General features: G+C 50.3%; 1 protein-coding gene across 1 annotated transcript in view; it reads right to left on the minus strand.

The window, feature by feature from the left end:
- The window catches only part of Sdk1 (sidekick cell adhesion molecule 1), a 1012579-nt gene that overhangs the window by 90686 nt on the left and 903792 nt on the right, over nt 1-18101 (minus strand). The window contains exons 29-30 of the mRNA XM_052168081.1: nt 9327-9521; nt 3667-3868 (exon numbers count right to left, since the gene is read on the minus strand). Coding sequence (XP_052024041.1) covers nt 3667-3868; nt 9327-9521 — 397 coding nt within the window. The remainder of the gene's footprint in view (nt 1-3666; nt 3869-9326; nt 9522-18101) is intronic.

The following is an 18101-nucleotide window of genomic DNA, read 5'->3' on the forward strand; positions in this document are numbered from 1 at the left end:
CCAGGGTTAATTCTGCATCAAGGCCAGCCTCAAGGACTCCCTGACAAAGAAAAGAAAGACCTGCTCTTTGAATTTCCCTACACCCTTCCTTAGTTCTCCAGGGTAACCTGAGCCTCTCCTGTGGGGTTGGCCAAGCAGAATTTAAATGTAGTTCCATTGGTACCAATCAGGGTGGGTCATTTGATTTTTATGGGTTTCACTTGGTTCATCTGTAAAAATGGAAATCAGAGCCCCTGAGACCATTTGCGAACATTGAATTGCCATCAGCGATCTAACAGTCTTGGCACATAGTGGACAATTAATAAATGCTACTTCCTTTTTGCCTTCTGGAAAGTTCTCTCCCCCTGTCTCTGTGGGTGAAGTGAAATTCATCCACACTATGGGAAGTGTCCCTTGGCCCATTGCACATTCTGTATGCCTTGTTTCCAAACTCTGATATTGTACAAGTCACGTTAAGGCACAGTTTTGAGATTAACACCTGTTTCCTCAGTGTCCAAGATTCTAAGTATCCAAGAGTCAGGAAAGGAGGTGACTTCACAGCACGGGGACTAAACTCTATCACACACACTGCTCTGCAAACTCAGCAGCCATGGTCACATCGTCCAGCCTGAGTTAGTACTGTGGATGTCCATGTGCGAGTTTTACATGCATTGCCACAGAAAGCTCTTCAGACAGAGTTATGGTGTGGGCAGGTGTGATAGTTTGAATAGATATGGTCCCCATAGACTCATGTGTTTGAATGCTTGGCCTATGGGAAGTGGCATTATTAGAAGGTATGGCTTTGAGGATGTGGAGAAAGAGGAATACCCTTCCACTGCTGGTGGGATTGCAAGCTGGTACAACCATTCTGGAAATCAGTCTGGTGGTTCCTCAGAAAACTGGGCACGACACTTCTGGAGGATCCTGCTATACCACTCCTGGGCATATACCCAGAGGATTCCCCAGCATGTAATAAGGATACATGTTCCACTATGTTCATAGCAGCCCTATTTATAATTGCCAGAAGTTGGAAAGAACCCAGATGTCCCTCAATGGAGGAATGGATACAAAAAATGTGGGATATATAAACAATGGAGTACTATTCAGCCATTAGAAACAATGAATTCATGAAATTCTTAGACAAATGGATGGAGCTGGAGAACATCATCCTAAGTGGGGTAACCCAGTCTCAAAAGAACACTCATGGTATGCACTCACTGATAAGCAGATATTAGCCTAGAAGCTTGGAATATCCAAGACACAATCCACATATCAAATGATGTCCAAAAAGAAGGAAGGAGAGGCCCCTGGTTCTGGAAAGGCTCAGTGCAGCAGTGTAAGGGAATACCAGAACAGGGAAGTGGGAAGGGGTGGATGGGGGAATAGGGGAAGGGAAGAGGGCTTATGGGCCTTTCGGGGAGGGGGGAATCAAGGAAAGGGGAAATCATTGAAATGTAAATAAAGAATATATTGAATAAAAAAAAAGAAAAAAGAAAAAAAGAAGGTGTGGCCTTGTTGAAGTGTGTCATTGTGGAGGCGGAGCTTTGTCATTGTGTGCTCAAGCCACACCCAGTGACACAGTCTTACTCTGCTGCCTTCAGACTAAGCCGTAGGCTCAGCTCTGTCTCCAGTCCCATGATGGTCTGTATACTGCCATGCTTCCCCCCACGAGGACAATGGACTAAGTGTCTGAAACCGTGAGGCGGTCCCAATGAAAGGACACCTGGTCTGCTGCTTTATCTTTTGGTCGTGGTGTCTGTTCACAGAAATGGAAACCCTCACTAAGACAGTGAGGCACAGCCTACAGTTCAGTGTTCCCTACCCAGGGCTAAATTCACGGCCTTAGGAATGTAAGAAGTTCTGCATATACAACGATGACGACGACGACGATGCCAGCGGCTCGCATCCCACCCTCATGCTGTGCTCCGGACTGCAGTCACTTGAGCAGTGATCACCAGCTCGCCACAGTTAAACTCTTGTCTTTCCATTGCCGATCTCCTGTGGCAGATGGAAGTAAACTAAGCTGCTGGGATTATTAGGGGTGATACCATGACAGCCGACAACAACAGCCTCTCAGGATACTGTCTAAGACAGGCTTCCCTTCCGGTGCTTGCCTGTTAGGAAACTGACAGGTCTCCTCTGGACTAAATGAAACCGCCTGACTTGAAACAGGGCCCTCTCCTTACCAAACACAGTTGTTTGTGGATACTCAGAATGCTTTGGAAAGCAAGACTGAGCTTTTTATCTTGTCTTCCATGTGGAAGACAAAGGGGTGGAGTTGTTATACCTCAAAGAGAAGGGGTCTTTTTGGCCTTTACGTCCACCACCTCCTTCCCACCACCTCCTCCCCAGCCTCTACCTTTGGGGGTACTGGAGCATAGCCCAGATTCGACCCCCATTCTTCTTGCCTCCCAAGTCCTTAGGCCTGGGTGTAGCACATCTGGAATGTGGGGAGCCCTGACGATTTTGGGGTCTTTGGTAGGGGATGTGTCAACAGAGATAGGGGGCTAGCTCTCAGTAGGACATCTCCTTGGACACACAGACACCTACTGTGTGAGCTGGAGAGGGCCATGGTGGAGCCTTTCAGAGTAGGGGCCCTCTGGTGAGTAGGGGCCGTTTTTCTTCCAATACCTTTAAATTAATTTTTTTATTAATTTAAAATATCTGTCCGTTAGCGCTTCGACATGTTCTCTGTCGTGCTCAGATCATATCTCCTAACTTTTACACATGTGTATCAGGGAGTGAGTACAGGTAGAGGCCAGAGAATTATAAAGGGGTCTATAAGAAGGTAAAAGGAGGCTTTGGGGTGGAGAGGGGAGGGTAACCGAACACTGTGATATGAAAGAAGAAGGAGGGATATGGGTGTGGAGGGAGGGAGGGGTGGGGCAAGGGGGTGGGGAGAGGCGTCTCATACACATCGATAGTGAAGATGTAGGAACAGTCGGACAGGACACCTGCTACTTAAATATTAGATCAAGCTGGGGGTGGGTAGGGGGGTAAACCAGTGTGATGGTTAACATCCACTGCCAGCCTGACAGACTCTAGAAGCATCCTGGAGTCAAGGCCTCGGGGAATGCTGCAGGGGATCACCTAAATTGGGTTAACTGATGTGCTGAGCCCCACTTTGAGTGTGGTTGGCACCATTCCAGGGTCTGGGGTCCTTGAATGAAGAAAGAATGAGAGGAGCTTGCTGACAGGAAGCAGTATGACTAGAGGCCTCAGAACGTGAGGGACTGCCTCAAACAGGGAGCCAGAATAGACCCTTCCTCCCTTAGGCTGCTTTCAACAGGTTTGTTTGTTTGTTTGTTTGTTTGTTTTGTTTTGTTTTTTAGGTTTTTTTTTTTGTAGCAGTAGGGAGACAAATGACTTAGACTCCAGGTTCAGACTGATGAATACTGAATGCTTCGCCTCCGCCTCCCGTGGCGTCCCCGCCCCTCAGCCCCTCCCCCGCTCCCCCTGCACCCTTGTCCCTCTTCCCCTCCACTCCCCCTGTTCCCTTACCCTCCCCAACACCCCCTTCTCCCCTTACCCCTCCTCCCCCTCTCCCTCGCCTCCTCTATCTCCCCCCTCCCCCGCTTTCCCCCTCCCCTGCCCCTCCCCCACCTCCCCTCCCCCCTCCTCCTCTGCTCCCCTGCCCTTGCCCCTTCTGCTCCCTACCCCACCTCTCCACCATCCACGCCACACTACCTCTCAACCGCACAGGCTGTGGCCTCGTGGCTGATGGATGACGAGTATGTCTGCCACTCTCCACCGGGCAGCTCCCGCACTTGCACGGTGAAGTATCGGATCGGGGAGGCCCCGTCGCTGCCAGGGACCCACTGGAGCCGCAGGCTACGTGCTGTCACTTCCGCCTGGGGTACCAGGAGCTCTCTGGGGGGCGCTGGCCTCTCTGCAACCAGAGGAGGAGAAAAGCAGGGACTCATGAGCGACCATTCCTTGCTGCCCCCTGGTGACTGCGGATGGGAGCCCCTGTGTGGGACAGGCACAGTGAAAGGAAGTCCGGAGTAGGCCTTGCTCAGCAGGAAAACAGATCCCCGAAAAAATCGGGGTGCAATGGTGCATTCTTTTAATTCTAGCTCTAGAGAGCTGGAGACAGGCAGAGCCCTGGGTGCTTACTGGCCAGACAGCCTCACCTAATGGGAGAATTTCAAGTCCCATTGAGACCTGTGTTAAGACTTACTTAAGACCTACTCTGTCTTAATCAACAGAGTAGATGGTACCACCAACACACAAGACTGGCCTTCTGACTTCTATGTGCACTCACACATGCAGTCTCATATATGTGAACACATGCACATGCGTGCTTCCCCTGCTGTGCACACGGAGTAAGAAAAGCAAGTCCCTGGTTTGGGAGAGGAGGTTGTCTTACAGCTGACATTGGAAGCACCAGGTCAGGTCTGACTTGGGAGCAGGACTTGGTCACACAGCAGAACCAGCCAGAAGTATAGGCCTCCAAAAGCAGCCCCAGCCCCTACCGCAAGGGTGAGTGTGTCGGGATGACAGCCAACATCTCAGGCGATGCTCTTTCAAAGCATCAGGCCTCCTGTGCACATTGATTTGGGAGCTTGGCAAATCCTTAAAACCTAATTTCTTTTCTTTTATAGTTAACCTGAGTCTAAGACAGGAGAGGCCTCTACTGGGATCTCTTGGGAGGCGGGAGGCAAGTGCAGGGTGGGGGTGTGGGGAACCCTTGTGGAAGGGTTAGAATGTAGGGTGCCTGAGACCAGCCTTGGCCTTGAATGGGTACCGTGTGCCTGGCATTGTGTTTCTGTCCCCCATTGATTTCAACAGAGGAACTCCATAGAGAGAGAAATAATTGTTTAATTGTTTATCATGGGGAATATTGATTCTGATTAAAATGTGTGACGTGTAATAAAGCAGCCATCGATCGTGGGCCCCACAGTGACGAGGCTGTGAGAGGCACTTCGATCTGGTTCAATCAGCCGGCCTGGCTATGAATGCACATGCTGGCTGGAAGCCTGATTTCTGCAGGCCTGAGAAAAAGCCGGGCTCCCTCTCACTTTCAAAGGCCTGCTACGGCTGCACTGCCACTGGAAATGGCTCTGGCTCCCCGTCCCTAAGTCTTCCATTAGGACCTGGGGGGAAGTCAAGGCTCTCCAGCCCTAAGAGGCTGGGTGCTGGCGTGGGGAGTGGTGACCCTGTGCATAAGCAACGAGCCAGCATAGCCAGGCTGCACTAGCTCACCACGGAACGGTGTTTGATGTGTTCCTGTGGATCCCACTCAAGTCTGTAAGGGCCCTAGAAGAACTTTCTCCTTCATCCTTTGCTTCCAACATGTTGATGGGCTGGAGAGATATCTCAGCTGGTAAGGTAATTCTGGTACAAGCATGAGGACCAAGTTGGACCCCCACAGCCTGTGTGCAAAGCAGCCCAGAGGAATGGTATGTGCTCCGAATCTGGGGAGGTAGGGACAGGTGGCTCCCTGTGGCTTGCTGGCCAGTTAGCCAAATCAGCAAGTGGCAAGCCAGTGGGAAACCCTGTCTCCATGAACAAGGAAGAGAGTGTCTCAAGGAACGACACCCAAGGCCGAACTCTATGAACCCACATGTATAACCTGCACATGCATGCAAACACCCACTCACAAGTACATATTCACACAAACAAGTACACATATGAACATGCACACCCAAGTGTGCATGCAGTCACACACACACACACACACACACAGTCATATGCATGACCCTGGAAGGAAGAAGGCAAGGGCCAAGGGTGGCATTCTTAGTGTCTTGGAGCAAAGGCCCTGTCACCAGTGCTTGAAAACACCAGTGCTTGGAGACCGGACTGCAGGCTCCAATCCCTGGAGGGCCTTCCCAGCACCCATCTTTAGGATCCTGGTCCCCTGAGCCAGGTGCTGTAGGCACTGAAGGTGACATCACTTCTCTGAGTTCAAGCTCATCCTCCTGCAAATGTCCCAGTGAGAGCATCACCTTGAAAGGTGATGGAGGCAACAAGGGATGTGGCAAGGAAGCCCTGCACTGTGCCTGGCTAACAGGAGGGGCAGTTAGCAGCGGGGGGGGGGGGGGAACTCACTAGTAAAACACATCTGCAAGGAGGGGGCAGAAGCTTGCTTCCAGAGAGAGAGAGAGAGAGAGAGACAGAGACAGAGACAGAGAGACAGACAGAGAGAGACAGAAAGACAGACAGAGAGAGACAGACAGAGAAAGAGAGAGACAGACAGAGAGACAGAGAGAGAGAGAGATAGAGAGAGAGAGAGAGAGAGAGCATCTTCCCAAATGTGCTGAGCCTCCAGCTCAGCTGGCCTAGTGTTTGCCTAGCATGAATAAGGCATGGGTTTGGTGTCCAGGACCCGACTATAACTAGGTATAATGGCATACACCTGTAGCCCCAACATTTAATAGAAGCATGCCTGGCGGTGGCAGCACATCCCTTTAATCCCAACACTTGGGGGGCAGAGGCAAGTGGGTCTCTGAGTTCAAGGCCAGCCTTGTCAACAGAGTGAGTTCCAGGACAGCCAGGGCTACACAGAGAAACCCTGTCTCGAAAAACCAAACCAAACCACCATCACCACCACCACCATGATAACAACAACAGCAGCAACAACAATGACAACAACAAAAAGAGGCAAAAGCAGGAGGATCTGGAGTTCAAGGCTAGCCTGGGCTATATCAGCATTTGATGTACCTGCCTGCTCTAAGACTATCTTTATCCTAGAGAGATGAGGCTGACCCATACCTCCGAGAGCTGACAATTCCCTGCTGTGAAGCTCAAACCTTCTGCAGGAGTGCCTGGGTCCTGTAACAAAGGCTCCGCTCTACCTCTGCAGTCCTGGCTACCACAGCCATATTCTGAGTACATATGAGCTGAGATTAACCTTCCTCTTTTATGTCGTTTTCCTGGAATATTTTGTCATAGTACTGAGAGGCTAACACAGGCTGCCTGAAGCTGGGAAAACCCTGGAAACGGGGTACACTCAGCTTGGTGACTCCTGGAAGGCAGGTGGCCTGACCAGGCTGCAATCATGGATGGGGGCTCCCTGGTTCAGGGTGTGGGAGGTGAGACCTGACTCTCTCTCTGCCAGCTGACGCTCACTCTGCAGAGATGAACGAGGAATAACTGTCAGTGCACAGGGCAGACACAGTGGGTCTCAGGGCAGTGTGGGCATGTTCTTCACCCAGCGGGCTTCTCCTGTGACGGGGACTTGGCTTCCCCCCCTGATGAAACCTTAGGTGGCTCTGGTGAGAACTGGGATGGGAGCAGAGGCTGAGATACTTGGAGGCAACCAGAGCAAGAAGGGAGCTCGGTGCTAGCCTCCTTCTGCTTAGATTTAAGTGCTCTGAGCTGGACTCCTCGCTCCCTGAGATGGCCTGTTTTAGATCTTGTAGTAAACGCCATCACAAATACAACAGTGGCACTCATTCACATAGGTTGAACGTTTGCCTCACACCAGTGCAGCTCCTGAGAGTTATGCTGATGACAGGGAGAGTCGCTCAGCTGTCCCGGGCACTGTGCTAAGTGTCCCACACTGGCCTCCAAAGCCAGTGCCAAGCAAAGAAAGGGGAATGGTTTGCCCAAGGCCTCACAGTCCTGAGCCTTGAGCTCAGGGTGTTTCCCACGAGCCCTTCTGGCCCAGTTTCCGGACTGCTGGGTCTGGCTGTGAAGGCAGTCTCCCTTGTATGGCTTTTTTTTTCTTCTGAGTACAACATTGCTATTTTAGAGTAGAGATATCTTGGGGGCTGGTAGCTATAGTAACTAATTGAGCAGAATAATATAGTATTAGCTATATGGATGGCAATGGTGATAGAGCTAGTGATACTCCTTAATAGATGGAGGATAGGAAGGTCATGGACCCTCACCTGGGATTCCAGCCATTACTCCCTCCTTCACCCCACATAACTGCAAGAGATCCTAGTAGATGCTAGGAATATAAGGAAGTAGCAGGCTGACTAAAGGGGAGACACCATGAGGTCATCACTATGTGTGATGCAGCTTTTGGGGGGCACCCACACACTTGTAAGTGAACCCCCACCCTTTGGACATCGTAAGCAGACCCAATAACCTCTCCAGTTCTCCAAGCAGGATCTTGGTGGCATCCTCACACTAGTCTGTTGGCTGTGCCCTATGTGGTCACAGTTGGTTTATGCTTCCTCAGGAAAGGTTATCAGCATACCACCTATGCCTGGAGGCATCACTTCTGAAGAGAGTCCCATCGGGCTTCGGCGGAAGGTTCTAGAGTGCTGGTTCCCAACCTCTGGGTTGTGCTCCCTACATATCACATATTTACATTACGATTCATAACACTAGCAAAACTGCAGTTATGAAGTGGCCACAAAACACGTGAATGGTTTACCACAGCATGAGGAACTGTGTTTAAGGGTCGCAGCATTAGGAAGGCTGAGAACTGCTGCTCTAGGGTGAGGCTCACGCTGTGGGTGAGGTAGGTCCAACCCAGACTCTCACAGGAGGTGCTGGTCTGCGACAGCCGCATTAGTGTAAGTCAATAAAAGTGCCTCAGTTTCCCATCCTCCTCTTCTGTGAAATCAGGATGCTCCTGACTGGGCTTTGGTAAGAGCCACGTACAAGGTACACCACACACCTGGCCCCCAGCACAGGCCAGGGTAGGTGTCTCCAAAGGACAGTGGCCGGGGGGACAGCTACTCAGACAACACCTACTGTGAATATGCCCACTAGGGAGACACAGCTTTAAGCATCAGACAGCAGCCAGTGACTTCAAGGGCTCATACTTACTAGAGGGTAAGCCAAGACCCTTTGGGGCCTGAACAACCCTTTCACAGGGGTCACCTAAGACCATAGGAAACCACAGATATTTACATTAAAATAGGCAGAAGCAGCACAATTACAGTTATGAAGTAGCAACAAAAATAATTTAATGGTTGTGGGGAGGGGTCACCACAGCATGAGGAACTGTATTAAAGACCCCGTGGCCCATGTCTTAAACTGGGGATCTGGAGACAGCTGGATCCCCTGGAGCTTGCTGGCTAGCTAACCAAGCCCAAAGGGCTGCCTCTGGGCTCAATGACACACTGTCTCAAAAAAGGGAAAAAAAGGTGGAGAGTGTTGGGGCAAAGACACCCCCATCTCCGGCCTCCACACAGATGCACATGCATGTGCATGAGTACCCGCACACACACTGAACACACACACCCGCACACATGCACACATGCACACACACATGCATACACACATACATACACACACACACACACACACACACACACACACACACACACACAATCTGCCCAGCTCCCTGTCTTGCCCAGGCTTCTAGGCCCTGTGGGGAAGAGTGGGGTTGAGAAGACTGCTGTGTGCCCTGCGGGCCACAGTCAGACTTGGGCCTGGGGACTTACCTCTCTTCTCAGTGGTGATAACTGTGGCCTCTAGGGGCTCCCCCCAGCCCTGTCTTGTCTTAGCAGACAGTCTGAAGATGTACGCAGACTCCGGGGCCAGCTCCGTGGCTGTGAACTGCCGCACCGTGGCACCCACCTCAACAGTGGTGAAGGTGTGAGGACTACCGCTGGCCAGGCGGTAGGCGATCTGGTACCCTGTGGGAGTGGGGAACGGAGTCAGGGAGGTCATATCAGCCACTTATTTCTTTACTTGCCCAGAAAACCTACACTCCCGACACCCGACACCCCATAATCAGCCCAGATTGGAAACCCAAACTCAGGCTCTCCCTCTCTCTGTTCTTTCCAGATTTCCAGAGCTCTGCTGGGTGCATGTTGATAGGGAGGTCACAGCCTTGGCGATGAGTACAGCTGTCTGAGCTCAGTCCTCTGTGAAACGTGTCTCACAGTTCATCCTTCACGGGAACAAGATGTGAACACAGCTTCATCTTTCCTCGGGATGCTGTGCACACCAGACCCGGACTCCGCACTCTTCCCCACGGGAGGTTGTCATGAGCCCTTGCTTCTGGCTCTTCCAACCCCTTCCATCTCCCTTCCTACGGTGCAGCCCTTCCCTTCAACCCAGCAGGAGAGGCCAGACCTGCCCTGAGCAGACTATTTCACGCTGCTTGTTGCAGCAGGATCACTGCATGGTTACACATGGCTGCATTATCCACCACCCCCTTCCCAGGTTCCTCCTGCCACAGCCTTCTCCACGCCCTCATCCTCCACAATTCCAGCCACCCAGTCTCCCCAGCCAGGCCTCCTGAGCTTGGAGGCTCTACGTTAAATAGCTGAATACCCCTTAATTTCCAAAACTCCAAAGTGGCAGGGTTTGGCTGGCTCTGCAGTGTCTCTCTGAGTTCCCTGATTATGAAGGGGTCACGGTTGATCAGACATTATTAATGATCAAATCCCTCCAACCAAGCAACCCCGATGCCTGCCTGCTGGCTTCGAAAAGAAGTCTTGCCAATTTCCCAGACCCAACCGTGAGCTGTGGTGCAGACTGCCTTCTGGGCTCCAGACCACGTGTGGTCTGGGCTTCTGATTAAAACCAGAATGGATGGGGTGCTGTGACATGTAAAAAAAAAATTAATGACAGCCCTAGTGTTCACATTAAACAATGGGGCCTCAGCAGGGAGAAAGGAAGGCATCGGGCTGAGCGGGCCCTCCACAGCTCTGCCCTGTGAGTGGGGCCCTCCGCAGGGACCAGCATGGGGCCCCTGCTGTGGAGGCATGGCTCCACCTAGTGCATGGCTTGGTCAGTCCCCTGCATGCCCTCAGGTAGTACTTCTGCTACTCTTGGTCCTCCTGGTCTAGCCTTTGGCTCTAGGGGGTTTCTAAACTGCTAAGCTATTTCCCTAACTGTCTGGTACATCTCCTCCAGTCCTCCATAGGAGACCAGGAGGACACACCCACACAGAGGTCAGACTGAGCGTACCCTCATCTTCAGACCCAGTCACCGAGGGCCATCGGTAGGATGGCTATCATTGCCATATCGACCAGGCGACACAATCCTTAGCCCTGTCCAGATCAATGAACGGTGTGTATGAGGAGCTGACCTCGGGCCCTGAGTGGCCATTATGGCTACTTCTTGTCTCTGATGGGCCAGCTTTTCTCCCTGCCATGGAGACCAAGTGTCCTAAGGCTTCCAGCAGTTAATCCAAGCCCCCTGCTTATTTACTGACCAAGGACTGCAACCTAGAGATGGCTGGCCAGTCTTCCCAGGACATGGTTCCTACAGTCTTGCCCCAGTGAATGCTAACAACAGCAGTCCCCAGCAGGTCAAACACACAGGGGCAAGGCAGCTGGAAAGGTTATGGTTTGCCCGGGGTTGCTGATGGTGGACGCCCTACCCCAGGTCTATCTTGCTTTTCTTTTTTCAAAAAGAACCAACTACACTTCCAGAAAAAAAAGACACCCCCTTTTGGCTCTTGCTTGCTTCCAGGCAATGTTCAGCCTTTCAGCACGGTGATAGAAGCTGTCATAGACAGAGTTCATGCTTGAGGACCGTGCAATCAAGTTACGGAAAATCACCACCCAGCCAAAACATGCCTGGGCATTTACCCTAAAGCCTCCACATTGATAAAGACACTTACACATCTGTCTTGCATCTGGCACTGTTCAGACAGCCATGGCTGTGGAGCCAATCCAGGTATCTGGCAGCATAGGAATGATTAAGGAAGACGTACTGCCTGTGTGGTGCCATTAAAAACAAATTAATTTCTATGTATGTTCTTCCTTGGCTGTCTGTGCACCAAGTGTATGTAACATCCACAGAGGCCACAAGAGGGCACCAGATCCCCTTGAACTGGAGTTACAGCAGTTATAAGGTACTCAGTGTGGTGCTGGGAATCAAGCCCAGGTCCTCCACAAGTGCTATTAACTACTGAGCCACAGTTCTGGCTCCACACAACAGGCATGTGTGGAACTATAATGAGGTTGTGTTGTTTTCAGAAAAAAATGGATTTAACTGAAGACAGTCATGAAAGGCACCTATCATACTGAGAACTCACAAATGAGACATTGTTTGTGGTTCTTAGGTTTTATATAGAGACATGAAATGATATATACATCCATACATGCAAATGCACATATGTAGAAGGAAAGCTGTCTAGGGGATAAAGGAGACCCATGAAAGGGAAAGGGAAGAAGAAAGAGGAAGTGGGGGGATGGGGTGGAATGTGTACAACAGGCAATATTTTTGAGAGCTTGAAAACAATAATACGATAAAACCATTTGTAATGTTTTAAGGAAGCTTGTGCTTTTTGGGTCACTCTCGCAGCTATCTTGAAGCTCATGAGGCCCTGAGGGTGGACACACCAGCTTAGGCCCTGCACCCTGCAGTCCCTTCTGTGAGAGGATTTCCTGGCAAAAATAGCCTTTCACAGCTCTGCAGAGGATACACATCTGAGACAGAACCTGGCTCTGTAAGTTCCCTACTGTTAGATATGTGAAAAGTGACGCCCACAGGCACATCTCTGTCTGTTGAACTTGAAGGAGGTACCACAGGCCACATGTCAAAGGCTGTTGGAGGCTCCCTATGCTCCAGACAAGAGGCTGCAGCTCACAGGCACAGTGCAAGCACAGACTTGCCTTGTGTCTTGATTCCATGGGTTAACTAACATTCCCAAGAAAAAAAGTGTCCCCCTTGTCAATGTTGTCAAACATTCTCCAAGGTTGATAACTCATTAGACCATCAATGTTTATCAATAGCTGGAGGTCATAGGTCTACAGAAAAATTATCTTGGGCTAGCTCAGCTCCTAAATAGCATTTACTGCCTACCTCCATGCCTAGCAGCTTGGGATGATTAGGTAAGCCCCCTGAAATGTACAAATGACCCCTTGACTTGCAACAAATACCCAAAGCTAAGCGTGTCATCAGAGAGCATCTGAGACCTATGACCGTGACTTCTCTGCTCTGCTGGAACCCAGCTACCCAAGGTTCCCACAAACACATTTGAAAACTGTCCTGACTTACGATTTTCTTTGCTCTGTTGCTAGGAGAACCCCATAAACACATACACATTGGAATGTGTAATCGGGGACAACCTAAATCCATGTTCCTGGACCATGCCCATAGTTTGATATTTTGCTCCAGAATAAACTATCTCCCTTTGAGGTAAGAGCAAAGTCTGTTGTTGTTTTGCATCAACACATGTGACCAGAAAATAGCCACAGCCCAGGTATCCACTCTTTACAGCTGGCCGATGCTGTTCTGGGCTGTTTGTTGCACCTGTAGTCATTTTGTCATAAGTTTTTTTTGTTGTTGTTTTGTTTTGTTTTGATCTTCCCTGAGGGCCCATCCTTCCATCAGCCACCGATGCTGCCACAGTTCTTCAGAAGCCTCGGGCCCAGCCCGAGTCCCTTGGACCAACACTTAACCTTCCTTACCTTGGCCATAAAACAGGTGATGCCCAACCACATCAGGCCTATTGAGTTAGCTGCACCTGGTGCATGCTTACTCAGAGTCCAGCGTTGAGGTCTGGTCTGCTGCTAGATATTGTAATGCTAAGTGTGGGTTCCCAAGGTCAGTTTGCCCCAGAGATGAGAGCGTTTACACAGTAGACCTAAGTGATGCTATTTGACCTTGACCTCATATTATTTCTGACTGGCAAATAAAGATGCCTACAGCCCATAGCTGAGCAGAATTGAGATAGGTGGAGCCTGGTGTTCCCAGCCTTGGGGTCAGAGGAGAGCACCAGGAGAGTGAGAAGAAGGCGGAAAGAGAAGAAAGACACCATGGGTTAGAAGTTGAGAAAGCATGGCCAGGAGAGCTGGCCAACGGGGGTTAAGAACAGACCAGATAAAACACAGTAAGTAATAATGCTGGTGTATTGATAGGAAAAGTAGATTCTAATAACATGGAGTGTATATATCTCTGCCCAGCTCTAGCGCGGACTAAGGCTAATGTAAATAATATAAGCTGTGTGTCTTCAATCGGGGAACTGAATGATCAAAGGCGGGTGGGTAGAGGCTCCAGATTGAGATGAAATATTTTCTGCAATAGTCCAGCATGGAACAGGTAACTGTAATGTCAGATCCTCCAGGGAAGCACAAATGTTACACTTCCTGCATTTTTCACTGAACGGGAGAATGACACAACTTTAAAGCCCTTTTGTTTTTTCTTAAGATGTCTTTTTAAAATGGCAATCTACGTGGACGTGTGCAGGTTTATGCCATGGGTGTGCATGTACTCTTGGCGTTCGGAACAGAGCATCAGATTTCTTGGAGCTGAGGTTACAGTTAGGAGCCATCCATGGGTTCCTGGAATTGAACTCAGATCCTCTTCAAGAGCCACAAGCAAACGTTCTTAACCACTGAGATCTCTCAAGCCCCACAATTCTAAGATTTTCTAGCTGCAAACTGTATCTCTAGTCATGGAATCAGTATTTATTATCAGTATTTTTTTTTTAGGGGGGGTAAGCTTCTAGATTTAAGCTTCTTTTCTTATTAAAAAAAAAGGCATAGTCTAGGTCCACTGAACCAGTCTGCAGTCATAGCTACTCAGGAGGCTGAGGCAGGATGACTGAAAGCTTCAGCCAGCCTGGCCTACAGAATGAGTTCAAGGCTAGCTAGGGCAATAAAGTAAGACTGAATATCTGATTAAAAGACACAGAAATCTCAGTGGTACACCACCTGCCTAGAATCCCCCAGGGAGGGGCTAGGGGCATGGCTCAGTGGTAGTGCCCCTGCTTAGATTCCCCCAGTGAGGGGCTGGGGGCGTGGCTCAGTGGTAGAGCCCCTGCCTAGAATCCCCCAGTGAGTGGCTGGGGTGTGGCTCAGTGGTAGAGCCCCTGCCTAGAATCCCCCAGTGAGGGGCTGGGGGCGTGGCTCAGTGGTAGAGCCCCTGCCTAGAATCCCCCAGTGAGGGGCTGGGGGTGTGGCTCAGTGGTAGAGCTCCTAGAATCCCCCAGGAAGGGGCTGGGGGTGTGGCTGGGTGGCTCTTGGTAGTCATGTGTGAGATCCTTGTTTCTCTCTCCAGGAGTACCAGACCAGAGGCCAGTAATCTGGGTTCCAACCCAGTCCCGTTCTTTGCTTACTTTGGCCATGTCCCTACCCCGTGTAACTCTTGATGTCTATGCTCTCAGTGGGAATGCTGAAAACATTCATGGTGAGAAGAAGGCTCGATAAGAAATGTTCTTACTGTTCAAGCCTGAGGACCTGAGTTCAAACCCAGCACCCACATAGAAAGCCAAGGGTAAACAGGTGGCATGCCTGTTACCTCAGTTCTGGAGACGTGGAGATAACTTGTCAAATCAGCAAGCCTCAGGCTAGAAAGACAAGGTGGACAGAGTCTAAGGCATGACACCTGACACTGATAGCTTACCTCCACACACAGGAGCACACAGATGCACACAGAGAATCAATGTATAGCATTTGGCACCACATGTAGAGACCTTTCTATTCTAGGCCTGTATCAATTTAGTCCTCCATGGTAGATTTCAGCCTGTGTAGGAAGGTGAGACTGGGCATGTTTTTTGAGGAGTTACAGGGCAAGATGTCCCTGATGTGTTCTGATGGCACCTGCACGCGCACGCGCGCACACACACACACACACACCACACACACACACACATACACACACGCACACACATACACACATACACACAGATATACCTATAAGTAGAAATTTTATAAGTCCTTTAAAAACTCAAGAAAACCCCCCATGATAGTGGTGATCAAGTAGACACAGGATGACCGCCACATATAAAAATGTCTACCCCGGATCAAGTACAGGCAGTCATCTAGACATGACTTTTAGTACGTAGAGAGGAAGCACAGGTTATCTGCAGACAGTATGCTATTTATCTGAGGACTTGGTCCTGGAACAATCCTTGTGGTTGTCTAGCACAGTAGGGTCCCTCCCTTTCATAGAAGAGGATTTTTTTTTTTGCTGCAGGGCTACCCTTAACCCCTGACCCCTCTGTGTCTGAAACAGAATGAGCAGAATATTTATCTGGGACAGTCACTGTGTAGACTCAGTAGATAATGTATGGAAACCACAATGTCATTTGTCCCTAACTGCAGGAAATCTGGGTTATTATTTTCTATCTCCAATCCACTTTCCACACTGAGCTATTACCGAGAGAAAACTCCTCAGCCTCGGGCTTCTGTTTGTACCTTCCTATTATTTTCCCTCCAATAAATGTGGCATCATTAGCAGGCCCTGCACCCTAGTGTGCTGAACATAAAAATTAACATCCGCTCCTCACCCTGACAGCCAGAGAGACTCGTTCGCTGGACCGCGGCGGCGGTCTCTTTCCTGCGCATCCTCCGTGGGAGAGGCAGCTGTGGAATAGTTCTTGCATTTTCAGAGAATAATGATGGATGGTGTTCAGGGCTGAGAGCGTTTCTGAGGATAAGGCTTCTTATGTAATTATGGTCGCAGCTGGATCAGAAGCATTAGCGGGTGGGATTTCAGCGAGCCAGGGTCAGGAGGCTGCGGTGTGTGTTTGCAAAGAGTGAATATGCTTACTGAAGAGGAGGAGGAGAATGTGGCTCGAGAGAAGCCCTGTTTTTAAGGTGATGGGTGAATTATGATAATAAGGGCACTGAAGAGAGCAGGGCCAAGCACGAGGGACTTCGATCCGAAGGGAAGATTAAAATGTGCGATGAGAGGCCCGTGCAGGCTTCCCTGAGTTCATTCTCCCCATGCCTAGAAAGTCGGCTGGAGGAACGATAGACAGAGGACCGGGTGAGACCACACAGCCATGGGCAACGAGCCTTGGAAGGGTTCCCACTCCTCGAAGTCTGACCCTGAGAGCTGGAACAGCTGTCTAGGGCTTTGTCTTGACGTTCAAGGCAAACCTTTCAATGGGCTGTGCTGATAGCAGACAAGCAAAGGAATCAGCCTCCCTGAGGGTGCAAAGGTCCCTGAAGTGAGGCCATCAGCAGGACACTGCGCTGTTAAGCTCTGATGACTGTTTGGAGCCCCGCCCCCAGAGACCCCAGAAGCAGTCTAAGGGTTCCAGGAAACCCCCACACTTAGCCTGCAGTGTGTGGCTATAGGTTTAAAGCTTATCTACTGGAGGTCTGGGAACCCAGAAATGCTATAGCAGGGTTCTCAACAAAACAAAACAAAATAACAACAAAAACCGTTCAAGGTTAGTATTGGGTCCTGGCTGGCTGGGGCCTTCTGATGGGTGTTGACGGGAGCGAGTCTGAGGTCTGGGTCTGGCAACGGTGCAGTTCTGAAGATTAGGAGTGTGAAGACTGCCTTAACAGGATTCAAGGGTGTGAGGAGCCGGCTGCCAAGTAGGGGGCAGATGGCTAGACTCAGGTAGTGCCACAAACCCCAAAGGAGGCTTCTGACCGTTCTGAGCTCTCTATAGTAAAACAATTATCACGCAAATAAGCAAGTGTTTCCCCCCTCCAGGCTCCGGTGCTGTTTCATGCTGTTAATCTCTTTGGGAAATGCAAGAGCCCGTTTCCATTAGGGAGCTGCAGATGAGTGTACCCACTTAGAAGGCCGCCCTGGCGCCTGAGCTCTGGGAACATCCTTTCCAGACATTTGGGCAAACAGAGGGTTTCCTCTCCACCCCAGCAACAGCCTGGATCTTCAGGAACTGTTGGTCCTTCCCTACAGCATCTGTGGTCTGAAGTGCTGTCTGTAATAACACCCAGGTTACCGGGTCCCCCAGACGGCATCTGCTATCACCAGATGCCATTACAACCCAAAACTCTCAAAGGCCACATTGCCTGCTTGATAGAGTTATTGCCATATGACTTAGCATGTGTGTGTGATGGTTAATCTTGTCTCTGGAATCAACGAAGAGTCATGCCTCTGAATGGAGGTGTGAGGGCATTTCCAGGAAGAATGAACCAAGTGGGAGCTGTGTGTGTGTATGTGTGTGTGTGTGTGTGTGTGTGTGTGTGAGAGAGAGAGAGAGAGAGAGAGAGAGAGAGAGAGAGAGAGAGAGGATCCCTCCAGGGTGGGCAGTGCCTTCCAGCAGTCCAGATAGAAAGCAATTGTAGGGGAAAGCAGCGCTTTGCCTGCCAACCTTTGTGCCTTGCTGCTGAGTGTATCTGCTCTTTCGTTGCTACCACCCTTCCCTGACCAATTTGTTTAGACTTCCCACATGAACTGAGGACCATTTGTCCTCTGGGAATCTTCCAGGCCTCAGGCACCAGATTGGGACTTCTAAAGTATCCAGACTCTTGAGACTGACCAGTTCCCTGGTTCTCAGGCTCTCCAGCATGCAGATGGCCACTGTTGGATTCCCCAGCCTGTCTTTA

The sequence above is a fragment of the Apodemus sylvaticus genome, chromosome 22 (genome assembly GCF_947179515.1).
Source record: "Apodemus sylvaticus chromosome 22, mApoSyl1.1, whole genome shotgun sequence".
Classification (NCBI taxonomy): Eukaryota; Metazoa; Chordata; class Mammalia; order Rodentia; family Muridae; genus Apodemus; species Apodemus sylvaticus.